The sequence below is a fragment of the Suillus clintonianus genome (genome assembly GCF_016758775.1).
Source record: "Suillus clintonianus strain FC179 chromosome Unknown DEU56scaffold_172, whole genome shotgun sequence".
NCBI classification, from domain to species: domain Eukaryota; kingdom Fungi; phylum Basidiomycota; class Agaricomycetes; order Boletales; family Suillaceae; genus Suillus; species Suillus clintonianus.
Genome location: NW_024539396.1, coordinates 1 through 13,615, shown reverse-complemented (window position 1 = coordinate 13,615; position 13,615 = coordinate 1). Strand labels below are relative to the sequence as shown.

Sequence of the window (13,615 nt, the reverse complement as noted above, 5' to 3'; positions counted from 1 at the left end):
TGTTTGGCCATATATCGGGTTCAACCCTCCTTCGCCATTGTTCGACAGCAATATGGCGGAATCAAATTGCGCGTCGTGGCTCATCTACGTCTCAGTGTCTCCTTTAGTTGGATTTTGTTATCGTACCTTTTACTGAATCATGCACCGTGAATTCCACCAGTGGTGAGCCCTCATTGCATATATTCACTTTATTTCAGTCACGGTAGGGCTCTCCACTCAGTTATGCCCGTACTTGACACTTACACATGTAATACACGACTAATTATTTCTGAAAGCTGATACCCTCGGGCCATTTTTGCTTTTTCTCCAGCTTAAAGCTTACCGCTCTCGCGACATTGTTACGCTTTTCAAGTTCACCAACTGCGCGAGCAGCCTGCGGATTATATGTCAATATGAGATGCCTTAACGTGAGGCGAGGCTCACTGGTACTGTTCCAGCGTTAACGAGGGCCGCCAAGCCAAGGAGAACGATGAAAGAGTAGAGAGGCGGGTAAACATGGTGGCGAGCTGATATGTCTGTGTTTACTAGAGGGAAGTTGTTGGTTTTTATACTCTACAGAAAAGGGCGTAAAGTCATTTTTTGGACTTCTTCTACAGTGGGGACCAGTAAACGAATTTTCAAATACGACGGTGCTGGCAGGGTTGGGTCGAGACGTTTTCGGCATTCATCAAATGAAGAAGTTACCTGTCAACGCATACGTGGCCCGGATCGCAGGACCACAAGATTCGTGGCATATGGATTAGTGCCAAATATAAGCTGTCCAATAATCATGTCAACAAGTAGAGATTCACCTTGGACCGTTGTAAGCATCCAATTTCGAGTCCACCAGATAGAGGCTACTGGGGACGTTTGGCACTGTCGTAGACATAGATTGACAATCATGAGGCTCAGTAGAACAAGAGTCAATTGACAACAATGCGAAAACGACAGCGACAATGCAAGTAAGAACAATGATAGCTAGGACCACACTCGTCAAGATGGCAAGAATTCAATAATAAAGACGAATAAAGGACTACTAGGAAAGTAGCTCTAGAATGTACACGAATGTTGAAAGTATATAATGCTGCACTAGCGGCGAGTCCGACGAATCTACCAAGTCAAGTAGCATGCGGTATAGCAACAGAATCAAACTTGAACGAAAACAAACGAAAACAAGATGAAGAAAACCAGAACAAAGGCAAGTATTGAAGAAGAGGTATAGATACAGAGTTGAGCACTGTGCTATAATTGAGTACGTCGCAGTTAAACATGCGAGAGCGCGACTGTCTGGCAGTTTCTGCCAGTACCAGCGAAATCAATATTGCGAAGCTAGCCTCTTATTCGAATGATTTAACGCCGAACCAGTGCGTACGAGGCAAGTAGCACCTGATTCATAAGACCCGGTCAATGAGATGTCCATTAAAAGAGATGCTGAACAACACACCTCACACTGGAACTTCGGTGAACGTCACGGTGCAGGTCACATAATGATGCAGTAGCTACCAAAGTAGCCTACAAGTTTGTCTTGGTCAATTGGCAGTGAGACAGGGGATTCGACAAATTGTAGTTGTACATCATCCCAAGGCTGGGACGATCCAACAAAGGGCGGTGACTCGAAAGGGAGGGAGATGAAGGCGTCCATATGGCAACAGGTCAATGATGAATAAAGAGTTGTAGGTCTCGAGCCTGTTTGTGTGGGCGAATAGTTGGTACAATTAAATTTTGGGAATAAAGGGCTCGTCTCATATTATATACCGTTAGTCCACTGTTCGATTAAAGCGGCAATGGCAGATCACAATTGATGCCTGAAAATCGTCCATATTTGGGAATAACGTGCGTTTCCAGACTCCGCCACATCCACAATGGCCAAAAATTTTACACTGCGCTAAATCGCTTTGTTCGCCCAAAATGCTTTCGTATAAGCTTATAATCCACGGTGTCCGTCCTTTGACACGATTCAGCTTTCATCTTTCTCAACTATCATCGTGACTGGGTTGGACTATCCTCTTTCCCCCATTTTCTCCTTCCTCGGCTTTGTGATCGCGCTTATACCTCTTCCCTGGCATCTACAAGCATGGGATTCGGGAACATGCTGCTACATGATCTGAACGGCGCTCTCTTGCCTCAACCAGTTCATCAATTCCATCGTTTGGCATAACAATGCTATCAATTGGGCACCTATTTGGTGTGACATCTGTAAGTGATATTACGCTGTGTTCCGCTGCCTGTTTCCTGAAACTCGGTGTAGTCATTCGGATAATGCTGCCTTATCTGCGTGCTTTTCCCTATGATAATCGTCGCGCTCCGTGAGTACATTGGTTCCATCCACAACACGCATCCCGTTGATCCTGTCACAGAATATGTTGTACAAGGCCATCGATTTGATATTTACAAAGACGTCGGCCGCTACCCTTTCATTTACAATACGCTACCAGCATTTTTCTTGTTTGATAGCTGGCCTATAATCATCGGTCTTGTCTTCGCGGTCTATTGCGGTTCGCCCTTTCGTGCTAATTTGCTCTGCGTGTCCTTACTGCTCGCAGGTCTTTCATTGAGGGCATTTTACTGTCGCCGTGTGGAATTTAACCATTTTTTGGCAGCTAGCATGTCTCTCAACGCCAGCAGCTACTTCCGTCTTATGGCACTCGCAACAACAAAAATATTTGCACTGTTCCCCTCGCATCTTGCTTGATGTTGCTTAACTCGACAGCACGGCATGTACAGCCCTGGGTCAGCTGGGAAAATGTTCACCATGACTTTTCGCATGTCGCGCGATATGATTCCATTCTGTGGACAAGTGACTACCTCTTCGTTGTTGTTGTCCAGCTCACGCGGTGATTGGTGGTAGTCTGTGCCTTGATTTTCTTCGCCTTCTTTGGTTTTGCCGCAGAAGCACGGAAGAACTACGTCATAGCTTTCTGGTGGGCGGCAAAGATATTCGGATTCTCCCCAGCAAAGTCGCAACATTATATGAACTCGATTGGGTAGGTCCCTTATCTTGGACTACACACATTTCTGTTAAGCGTCATAGGTACAACCGCACCCCTCGTGCGCCTGCGATGATTCCATCAGCAGGCTCATTGGCCATCTATGTCGCCAAAGAACGCAAACGAACTAGCTCGTTGGCGCTATCTTGGGAACATTCACTGGACGAAAAGAAAGCTGCCCCAGCTTCAGAAATGACACCTTGGGAAGCGTCTTTCCCTCATGTCTCCTATGATGACGCTGTCGGACGTGTTGCATGATACCCGTGGGGGCGATGCCTGCGTTCCAATTGAAAACGCTCATGCTACGAGCAGTTCGCCTTCATTCGTTGTGATATTTATTTATACCTTTCGCGCGAGGAACAGCCGATCTTCCATTTGTACGTCTTTTTTTCACCGTCACACAATCGTTTTCGACTCCGAACAGCACGAACATCATGTATGATGTAGTTCTTCATGCGGATCGGATTTTCCCAATTATTTGTGCTCGAGATCTGATAGGAAGTCACTTTGATGTATGTGCTAATGGCTTCTTCGGCAGAAGTCGGCATGGTTCTTGGATTGGAGCCCCATGGACCATGACCAGAACAACGTTCGTGTTTTGATGCACGACAGCTGCTGGACTATGGCGCTTTGATGAGTGGTAAGTACCGCCGCTTTGTTTTCCAGTCGTTTCTCTCGCCTTTGTTGGTCGTTTTTGCATAAATTATGAGACCTCCCGAAGTGGCGTGTCGCATGTTTCTCTGTTTCTTTCTCTCATCCAATACTTGTCCTCGCCTACTCTAGAGTCTAACGCTATGGTGTCCTCCATTCACCAAGTTGTTAGTGCCCTCTTCGATCCTTCCCTGTCAGTTGGCACGATGGCACACCGTTTTCAGCACCTGCCAGAGAGGCCCAGGGACTATGCTGATGGCGTGTTGGTAATGTCAGCCAATATTGTTGGTGTAGTGGCCCAAAACAGAAGAATTCTAGTCAGATTAATCTGTAGGCCCCCCCCCCCCCTACAGATTAAAATAAAATAAGGTTTATGAGGGGGTGCAAAAATTTATTGGTGTGTCAATGTGGCATAAATTGTGAACGGCATCACAGCACACCTTCCTAAAGTAATAATATTTATTCTAATCTGATTATTTTGAGCCTATGGGAAGTCATCCATTAGCAGATCTCCCCAATAATGGATTTGCAACAACGCTCACAAAATGACTGTCTCAGGAGTTCATTACAGATACCAATGTAAGTTTCTCTGTTTCTGAGTAACATAGCACAAAATATATTGACTTCTTGATACTTATGGACTGTTCCAGAGCCTCTATTGCGTGCTGCCAGTTCCGAAGTCCGTGTTCAATTGTTGGGCACATATTTGACTGTAGAGTGGATAATGGCAAACTGTGCAGAGGTATACCACAGTATACCACACATATGGTAGCACGTCTGCACCACACAGAGGTGCTACAATTATAGTATTTAATAGACAAGTTCACACATCATGGTGATGCTGCATGATAATATTAGTGGAGATGAGGCCCCTTCGGCAGAAGTCGGCATGATGTTTAAATTGGAGCTCCGCCACCAGAATAATGCCCAAGAGTGGCTTGATACCATAAACGGAACCACCACACAGCTTCATTAGTGGAAAGACAATGGTGGCACATTAAATCAATTGTCCACTGTCAATGATCTGATGACTTAAAAGAGCCACTCGCAGAGTAATTTTCGCTCAATTACACTCACAAGCCAGCCCCAATAACTTGAACTTGCCATCTTTGACTGCTTGACTCTAACTTCGATCTTCTCAATACCCTTTTGTTACTATTTATTCATTCCATGGACACCCTTGCATCCATCGCCAAGCTCTTTTGTTCATCAACAACAATTATGGATAATGACAATCCCTCCGGGGATTATGATGAGCTACCCACAACAAGTTTTACCAGTCACTCTGTGGGGAGTTGTCCTCCAAAAGTTTGGCTATATTAATATTAGTGTTCTGCGCGGGTAACCCGTGGGTATTTTCAGCTGTACCCCTACCCCTACCCGCAAAAACCCGTACCTGTGGCGGGTAACCCGCGGGTATTTGTAGTACATATTGTAGAGCTTGATCAGGCGATTAAAACAGTGGTCTGATCATGTCAAATGGTGTCATGCATGAAATGAAGATCATACATTGACATTCAATAGGATAAGGGTATACTAGTCCAAAAACTTTCACTTTAGACTAATACTCTATGTTGAGGCAAGAGAAGTAAAAAGTGGCAGAAAGCTCGCATTTCATTTACTTCTGTTTATGTTTATCTTTGTTGACTTTCTTGCTTCTGTTTCTCTTGTTCTTTTTATTTGTGCACGTTATGTGAGCTTCAGCCACAATCTGAGCTTACATAACATGTAATTAACCCTAGGAGAAGTCATGTGACTCCAGAATTGAGTCATTTGATCTTGGACGATGTCACTTGATGTCATAGCTCCACAATGATATCATTCAGCTCCACTTTGCTCCACAAATGCTCCACACTGCTCCACAGTGATGTCATTTGCTGTCAAATGAGTCAGAATGAGTCATTTTCCTCCTTTGGTGTTCTTTCCACTTCAATTTTGCATTTTATGCTACAACTACCTTATTTCTTCTGAGATTTGTGTCTCTTTCTATTTTCTTGGTACTATACAGTTCCTGGGAATTTTGCCACACCAAATGTATATAAGGAGGCTCAATTCTCTGAGGAGAAAGGAGAGACTCCCCATATTGGAGATTTCCCACTTCACATCTATCATCTGAAGTGCAGGCTGATACTGACAGCCTTACTACACTAAGATTTGATATAATCTTAGTCTTGTGTTATCTTTACTGTTGTTAGGGGCATTTAGTCACCCTAACCTTCTTTTCTAGTCCTTTGTTGGTCTAGAACTGCTGTTTCCTTCCTTTGATTAAGTCAGCAAGGATTTGTCTGGGAAAAGCTTAGTCAGCATCCCACACAACCCATATCTTTTGTCCAAGAGCTGTTTGGACAAAGAACTCTTCAGGAGATATTCTTGCTTTGATTACATCAGCAAGGATCTGTCTGGGTAAAGCTTAGTCAGCTTCCCAATTCCACACCACCAAGGACTTTTGCTCCATACCAAAGGTCCCTTGTTCATCAAAGGATCCACACACTTCAGCCAAGTGTTGTGTAGCGCATCCACTCGTATATTTGTCCAAGGACCATTCGGACAAACCATTCGTCAATGTAGTTTAGTCCATCTATTCTACACAGTTCATCATATCAGGCCTATCATCTAGGTCTATCATCCCATCCACAACCAAACCCCATTCCAAGAACCAACGACAGACTGTATAGTCGAGCCTCCCACGAACGACACATTATCAACCGAGAAAACTAGAAAATCTGTTGACTGTGTACTTGAGGAGTTGGCAACTCTTGTCTTATCAAAGTGTAGTTGTGGTGTCACTACATTTACACGAAAACATATAAGACCCTCAAGTAGTAAGACAACGGTTAAGAGTTGAGCAAGATATGAGCATTACAAGATAGGATCACATAGTTAAGGAAAATGTGAATGTTGTTAAATGACATAGGTGTCTAATCTGAAGCTAGTGTTATCTTGATTATCTTGTCAAACACTTGAGGTCTGGTTAATTAATGTATGAGCTGTCCTTTCATTTTGCGTCCTTTTCTTATAATGATCATATCTTGCTCAAATCTCAACTGTTTTACATGATCAGACCACCATTGAAATCGCCTGATCCAGCTCTACAATATGTATTACAAATACCTGCGGGTTACCCGCCACGGGTACGGGTTTTTTGCGGGTTAAATATTTTGTACCCCTACCTGTACCCTCCAAAAAACCCTCCAAAAACCCACGGGTTACCCATACATACCCCTGCATATCACTAATTATGATTACTAAGTTATGTTTTATTTGTAACTCGTCCCGCACTTCTGTTGGCATGGGAAAGTTGAGAAGAGCAGTGTGAGTGCTAGGGTGAAATCAAGTGAATATATTCAGAGAGCACCCGCTGGTTTTGGGTGGGGTCTCAGCATGCGACTAGATCTACAGTACAAAGGAATCCCTATGGACATGGAGAGAGGGAGTCTGCTTGGTCTGTCTGAAGGCCAAGGCCTGGGTTGTGCCAAGAGTATGAGGGGACATGGAAACACCCAACAGTGCAAGAAGGACATAGGATGCAGAAAACCGGTGTGGGAGAAATCGTAGAAGTCCGCTATAGTGATAGCGTACTGATCCTGCTGGGTGCGAGAATAGTAGTCGACCCAAGGGGATAGCTCTGAGAGCAGTTCCTCAAGTATGAGCGAGGGGAACAGTGAAGAAGGAAGTGATGCGCTGAAGACAGAACAGCTGTGTATGCGAGGAGATGCGGAGATGCGAGAATGCACGGAGATGCAAGGTATGTGGAGATGCGAGGTATGCAGATGCGGAGATGCGAGGTATGCGGATGCGGAGAAACAAGTGAATGTCTAGAGGGTACCAGGTATGTGAATGGGTAGGGTACCAGGTATGCGAAACGGGTAGGGTACCAGGTGTCGGAACAGGTAATTGGGTAGAGCGAACTAGGTACCAGGTATATGCGAAGATGTGCAGAAACCGCCTTGCAAAGGAACTCAACTAGGACTAGCAATAGTCAACTGTCAATGGCGATGTGAGCGTTCGCGCGGGATGAGAAGGCAAACAAGTGATTGCTCAAGCAAGGAATGACAAGGTAAGACTAAGCTAGTGACTCCGCAACACACCACCAGAGAGAGGGAATGTAGGAAAGTGCTGGATACGAGTCCGCAACGTAGTATATAACAGAGTCTGTAAGAAACCGGAACTGTATAAGCGAACACATATGTACGCGAAGTCGGAGGGAGATAATATGTAAGTAGCACTATGCGACCTCGTGCATGGGAACTGATATGTAACTGGCCCTGCGAACGGTTAGGAATGACTAACTAAGGATGAGAACGCACCAGTGAGGACGGATGGATGCAGACAGGACATGGACGGATAGTGCATTGTGATGCAATGCAATGCGATGAGTGCGCGGATTCCGCAACCTCGTGTGATGGTCCACAATGGCCTGTGGAAGGTATGCATGACTTCGTCCAGTAAGGGGAAATGGTGCCGTACGGGGCTGCAGCCAGATCGTCTCCTACACTGGGAACCCATAGACAAATGGGGGAACCACCCACAAATGGAGGCCTTTGATGAAAAGAGAGTGGTAGGTCATGAATGCAAGAGAACGATAGGCGAAGGGGCGGGGGGAAGGAGAAGGTCATGAGGAAGATGAGATTCGAGGGCTTATCATTTCAGCATGCAGAGGGGCAAGCTGCTTGAGGCAACACCAATAACGCAGGAATGCATCTGAAGACCAACAGCCCAAAGTTTTCACTATGTGGGGGGGGTATGCCACGGAGCAAAAGCTCTGTGGTGCCGCCAATGTGAAATGAATGGCCAGAGATAGATGGGTAGCCGTTTTGAGACCAGACATCATTGCAGTGAGAAAGGAACTTGCACTTAGTGAGGGGGTGTAGTGAACCAGTCAGTGAACGGTATGCAAAGAGGTGGGAGGTTGGAAGAAGATGATTGATGGAGAGATGGTTCTCCAGCGAGGCTATGGGATCACACAGTGCGTGTTGGTGACCGAGGAACAAATCCTCTCCTTGTTCACATGCCATTTTCGACCATGGGAGAAATAGCATGCGGGATTGGCCAGATACAGAGACTGGGCGCAAGTTAGCTACTGTAGTACTGAGGTGAGAATTTGGCATGTGACAAGGGCAGAAATTCCCCAAGCCGAGCTTGGCCCCATGTCGTGCAATCAGCAACCATGAGGCAAACAGCATCAAGAGGGTCTGTGGGGGCGAGGTGGATGTGGAGAAGAGTGAGCATATCGATGGTGATGGGTGGACGAGCTGGCCTTTTGGAGTCAGTGGGGGTCGCACGATGAGCACCATGAATGGTATATGACAGGCGGAGACTGCCTTGATATGGCACACCATTGAGTATATGCCAGGCCCGAATTCCAGATAGGTCGTTGGAGATGGTGCCGCCAGAACGTGAGCCAGCTTCGAATGCTGCGAAGGTGCAGAGTAAGAATTCATTGGCTGGGAGGGTGAACTTGAGGGGAATGCTATTATTGGCACAGAACGTGAGGAAACAATTGACGCCAAGTTGGTAACCGGCGAGGGTGGACTCCTTCCAGGAGTTGAAAATGACGGAGTCGATAAGAGCCGTGAGGTGGGGGAAAGTATTAGCTGTCACAGAAGGGGGTAAGTGGAGGCTAAGAGAGTCGACTGCATGTGACATGATGTCTTCCAATGTGGGATTGGAGAGGGACATAGTAGGAGTATGTGATGTGAGGTGGGGAAAGGCTTAGAACAAGCAGTTGACTTTAGCTCAAGTGTTGATGACACGTGGGAAGCACGTGAGGGTCGATTGTAGGGAGGTACGCTAATGGCACAGAGACTGAAATTGTAAGGCTGCAGGTGGGCGTAAATACTACATGAAAGACTATGAGAGATGGGGCAAAGCAATGACTAAGCGGCGGACACGAAAGGATGCAAAGCGTGAGGGATATATGCAGTATGAGGAAATTTTGGAAGGTTGGGGAAGACTCCCCACAAGGGGCCGTCTGCAAGGTTATCTTTTGACGGGATCCACATGGTGGAGAACCAGATAGAGTATTCGAGGAGGAGTGAGATGATTCTGCAAAGTACTGTATTCTGCTGGGAGTTACGCGACAGCCCTGCATGAAGGGTGCCAATGACACCAGCGTTGTCTGAATGGACTATGAAATGCACATCACGAAAACCTGCAATGATTTTGCTGCAAAGGGCGAGTTCAACAGCGACCATTTCGCCCCAACCAATGTCTCAACCTTCAGATCGCCAGTTGCCGCCCAAACACCAAGCTGACCAGCTGTCCCCAAGAATGAAGCCCACACCCCATGAAGTGGATGCATTGACGAAAATGGGAGTAGAGAGAGGGGGTGGAGGAGCTGTGATGTGCATACCACAAAAGGGATGCTGAAAGTGTTTGTGCCACCAACTGATGTCTCCCAAGACCTCCGCTGGAATGGAGTGAGAAGTAAGGAGATGGGTGCCAGCACAAAAATGGCTAAGAAAACGGTAGAAGGAGGGGAGGTGGGTTTGGCTGGAGATGAGGATGATGGAGCAGTGATTCAAGGTCCCCACCTCCACCTCCACCTCCACCTCCCGCTTAGTGACTCTTGCCCCAGCAAGCCAGCTCACAAGGCACGCAAGGTATTTCTCCTTTTTGCTCTCTGGGAGCTGGATGGTGCGCAAGGGGATTTCTCTCAGTGAAAGCCAAGGTAAGGGAAGTCTGGGGTGAAGTCATGGAATTTCGGAACGGACCAGGGCCAGCCAAGGAACTCGGTGGTGGATCAAATGGAGGAGGCGTCAACAGAGAAGGTGAACGAGCCATCCTCATTGATGTGGATGGTGTAGCAAAAGAACAGGAAGTCATCAGCCCACTTCAAGATGTCCTTGAAGGATTTGAATTGGTATATGGTGATGATGCCATCTGCTGAACGGCCAAAGATGCCAGAAGAGCTAGTGGCCACAAAACAGGTGTTGTGGTTAATATGGACTTGACCATTCCAATAGATGGTAGCATGAAGGCGATTCTCCGGTGCGATAGGCATTCAGCAATGTGCGGTGTCAATGTCAAACACGGCGGCCTCGGTACCTGTGGGGGCATTGGGGGCATTGGCCACCAGAAGAAAGCATTGGGCAAAAGTGCCCCAATCACAAGAAAAGGTGGAGGGATCGATTTTGGAATTGATGGAGGAGAGATCAGGGTGGTTGCGCGGGAAGGAGTGGTCTTGGATCAGCCACGATTTACCAGAATTGGGGTTGAAGACCACACCTAGAGGGGAGGAATGAAAAGGGCCAAAAATGCACTCAAACAGATCAGGGTCAAACAGTTCAGAATATCTGCCAGCAGCAACTTCATTGCAAATATGGGTATTAATAATGTCAGGATGGTCAAGTGCAGAACAATGATTCAGAGGTAAGAAAGTACGAGTAAGAGTGGATGAGACACCAAGGCAAAAGCTGTTGCGGATGCCAGCAACAACATCAGAAAACTCATCAAGAACACCTGCAGCAAGAAAGAGCTCCTCCCACCTCTGCCAGAGAAGGGGAGTCACGCAGGGTGGGATTGTGCATTATGGTCTGCAGACCCGCAGCGAGAGCAGACATGAGCAAACATGCACCCACTGGGAGGGTTTCCACATCCCTTAGCGCTATTGAAGTAGAAACAAACTGTGATGTTGCCAGGGCCCTTCCAGAGGCCTTGGGCATCCTTGACGAGCCATCCATTGTCGACAGATGGGCAATCCTTGGGGCAGTGGCAGTGGAGCTCACCACAGAACCAGCAAGTGGAGGTGATGCAAAAGGAGGAGGAGGGGGGCTTTTCTGCCAGATCAGAGGGTGCATCTTTCCGAAAGGAAGATGTAGCAGCGCGAGGATGTTTCCCAGATGAAGTGGATGACAAGGGAGTGGGAGCACGAGGGGGTGCCAGAGGAGGGTTGCTGGTGGAAGCCGAGCCTGTCCTCATGTGGTCCATCATGACGTTGAACTTTGCCATGTGTGCCTCAATTTGCTGGTCAATGATCAACTGCCAGACATGGACTTGGAAAACGCTGGGATTGAAATCCCCAGAGCATTTAGGAAATGCCATGTGGAGTGTCTCGTCATAGATGAGGTAGTTGGTGAAGGCAAGAGGTGTGCGATCAAGAAATCTAGAACACTAACCTGCCGCAACTTGGGTACCCTCTATGCCTACTGTGACGGCGTGATGACAGCGTGACCGATCATGTAATTTAGCTTTATTAGGTAGTTTTTTTTGTCACACCGAGAATCAATATGAAGTCAGCAATAAAACGAATGAAAATGAGTATGTAGACGACTGGCATAAGTGCATGAAGTAAGAAAACGTTAAGAAATCAAGCGCTGAGTGCAGAAAGAGCAGTAGGAATAGTCATTCGGACCTTCTTTGAAGGACGGGAAGAGCCCGCTTGCGGAGCGGTGCGTTTGGAACCATGGGAAACTAATAGAGGAATGTTCTCTTTTCCAATCTCGCCCGGAGGAGTGTAGGAAGGCTGCCAATGTGTCTTTGGGATGCGCGAAGCCGTTTGCTCCAAGTCCGTGAGCTTCATCTCCCTCCAAACATTTGCAGGCAGTGGTAAGCCAACATCTCTCTGTCCCGGCACCATATATTCCTCATGTTCCCGGAAGATACAGTGGCTCAAAAAAGTGTCCCAATGTTTGTGCAGTTTCATGTAATTGCATTATGGTGAGCCAAGGCATGTGAATCTGATGTGGCAGTGCAGACATATTTGGTAGTAATACCTTCTGGCTTGAATCTGAGCTATGTGGCGTGGGAAACGGAGCTTACAGAGCGGAGATATGATAATTCTACACTTGTGACTCATTGGGACACTTTTTTAACTTTGAGTTTAACAACTGCAATATTTATGATTCTGATGTTTGATGCTTCCTCCCTTGACTTTAATCATTGCTACTAGTCTCATAAATATATTTTCCATCAATCCTATACATTTCTGCTTAAAAATATTCCCATACTCTTCTCTACATCTCTCCTATAGCTCAAATAGCCCCTGTAGATGGTTTTGATGTTTTCAACAATGTCCAATAGGGTTTATGGTCATGAAATTTGTTGTTAATGATAACAAAGTAATACTATGGCCTTCAAATGATCTTGTGACTAACTTTGAGGTATATTTGATATCAGTATCCTCTATTAGGATAATTCCTTCTTAAATAATATACACCTCCTAGGTGTTTCTGAGTAGATATCATTCTAAAATGAAAGTATATCACTCTATACATATCTGCCCATCTACCCTATATCAAGTTCACTTCCTTCTACTGCATACATTCTTCATACCATCAGATTATCCTCTATCAACTTATGTATTTTATATGCCTGATGGGCATGTGCCCAGCAGCAGGCAGGCCAGAGGCTCTAGAAATGGAGGAGGCCAAAGGGCCCATGCTTGCTGATGGCCTTGGGGGGGAGGGGGCAACAATGGTATGTTCCTTCCCTTTGAAATGCTTTTTTGGCAATGGGGGTAGCACCCCGAGGACACTTTACAACTGGACAGGAAATAGGCGAAGCGGAGGAGACGGGAGCCATGGGAGAAGATGGTAGCCGAGGCCTGTGGTCACCTGAGGCAGGCGAGGGAGGAAGGGTGATGGTGATAGCAGAAACTTGGAGAGACTGGGAGGCCTGGAGTGAAGTGGACACTTGCAGGGCCTGCTCCAGGGCCAGTTGAGAGAGGGGAGCAGGAGAAAGAGCACAGTTGGAGGCTTTTGAGGAGATTGGGGAGGATTGGTTGGTGGTGGTGGTGGGGTTGGCATGGGGGAAGGAAGGAGAAAGGATGACGGCAAGGAGAAGGAGCCCGCCAGGGATATAAAGGATCCCAGAGTTTGAGCAGCATCGAGCACACACAAAAAGTGCAGATCCCAGACACCAAGACTTGCTGCTGTCAGTTGTGGGCTCCATGGCGGCTCTATGCAAGAAGATGCGGGAGATCCCGAGCCATCATGGGCCCACCTTCCTGGGTCACGAGTCACCCTTCTTTGGCACTTGTTGTTATGCTGGAAGTGTAG

General features: G+C 46.8%; 4 protein-coding genes across 4 annotated transcripts; 1 reads left to right on the top strand and 3 right to left on the bottom strand.

Annotated features, from left to right (window-relative positions):
* Nucleotides 1-1,880: 1,880 nt before the first annotated feature.
* On the top strand, nucleotides 1,881-3,450 carry DEU56DRAFT_841906 (pheromone A receptor-domain-containing protein; the record flags this gene model as incomplete). Its single annotated transcript, XM_041355016.1, is given in 7 exon segments — nucleotides 1,881-2,175; nucleotides 2,339-2,474; nucleotides 2,523-2,649; nucleotides 2,715-2,776; nucleotides 2,828-2,963; nucleotides 3,011-3,242; nucleotides 3,253-3,450. Coding segments are annotated over 5 exon segments (675 nt in total), but the record flags the coding sequence as incomplete, so codon positions are not given.
* Nucleotides 3,451-8,229: 4,779 nt separating this feature from the next.
* On the bottom strand, nucleotides 8,230-9,296 carry DEU56DRAFT_874312 (uncharacterized protein; the record flags this gene model as incomplete). The annotated part of the gene is given in 4 exon segments (XM_041355937.1): nucleotides 8,230-8,318; nucleotides 8,347-8,679; nucleotides 8,699-9,152; nucleotides 9,174-9,296. 4 exon segments carry the CDS (start codon nucleotides 9,294-9,296, stop codon nucleotides 8,230-8,232), a joined length of 999 nt encoding a protein of 332 aa, XP_041201428.1.
* Nucleotides 9,297-11,925: 2,629 nt separating this feature from the next.
* DEU56DRAFT_761818 (uncharacterized protein) lies at nucleotides 11,926-12,261 on the bottom strand (the record flags this gene model as incomplete). The annotated part of the gene is made up of 1 exon (XM_041350587.1): nucleotides 11,926-12,261. The coding sequence occupies one exon, from the start codon at nucleotides 12,259-12,261 to the stop codon at nucleotides 11,926-11,928; it is 336 nt and encodes a 111-aa protein (XP_041201427.1).
* A 707-nt stretch (nucleotides 12,262-12,968) lies between these two features.
* On the bottom strand, nucleotides 12,969-13,508 carry DEU56DRAFT_919566 (uncharacterized protein; the record flags this gene model as incomplete). The annotated part of the gene is made up of 1 exon (XM_041358285.1): nucleotides 12,969-13,508. One exon carries the CDS (start codon nucleotides 13,506-13,508, stop codon nucleotides 12,969-12,971), a length of 540 nt encoding a protein of 179 aa, XP_041201426.1.
* Nucleotides 13,509-13,615: the final 107 nt, after the last annotated feature.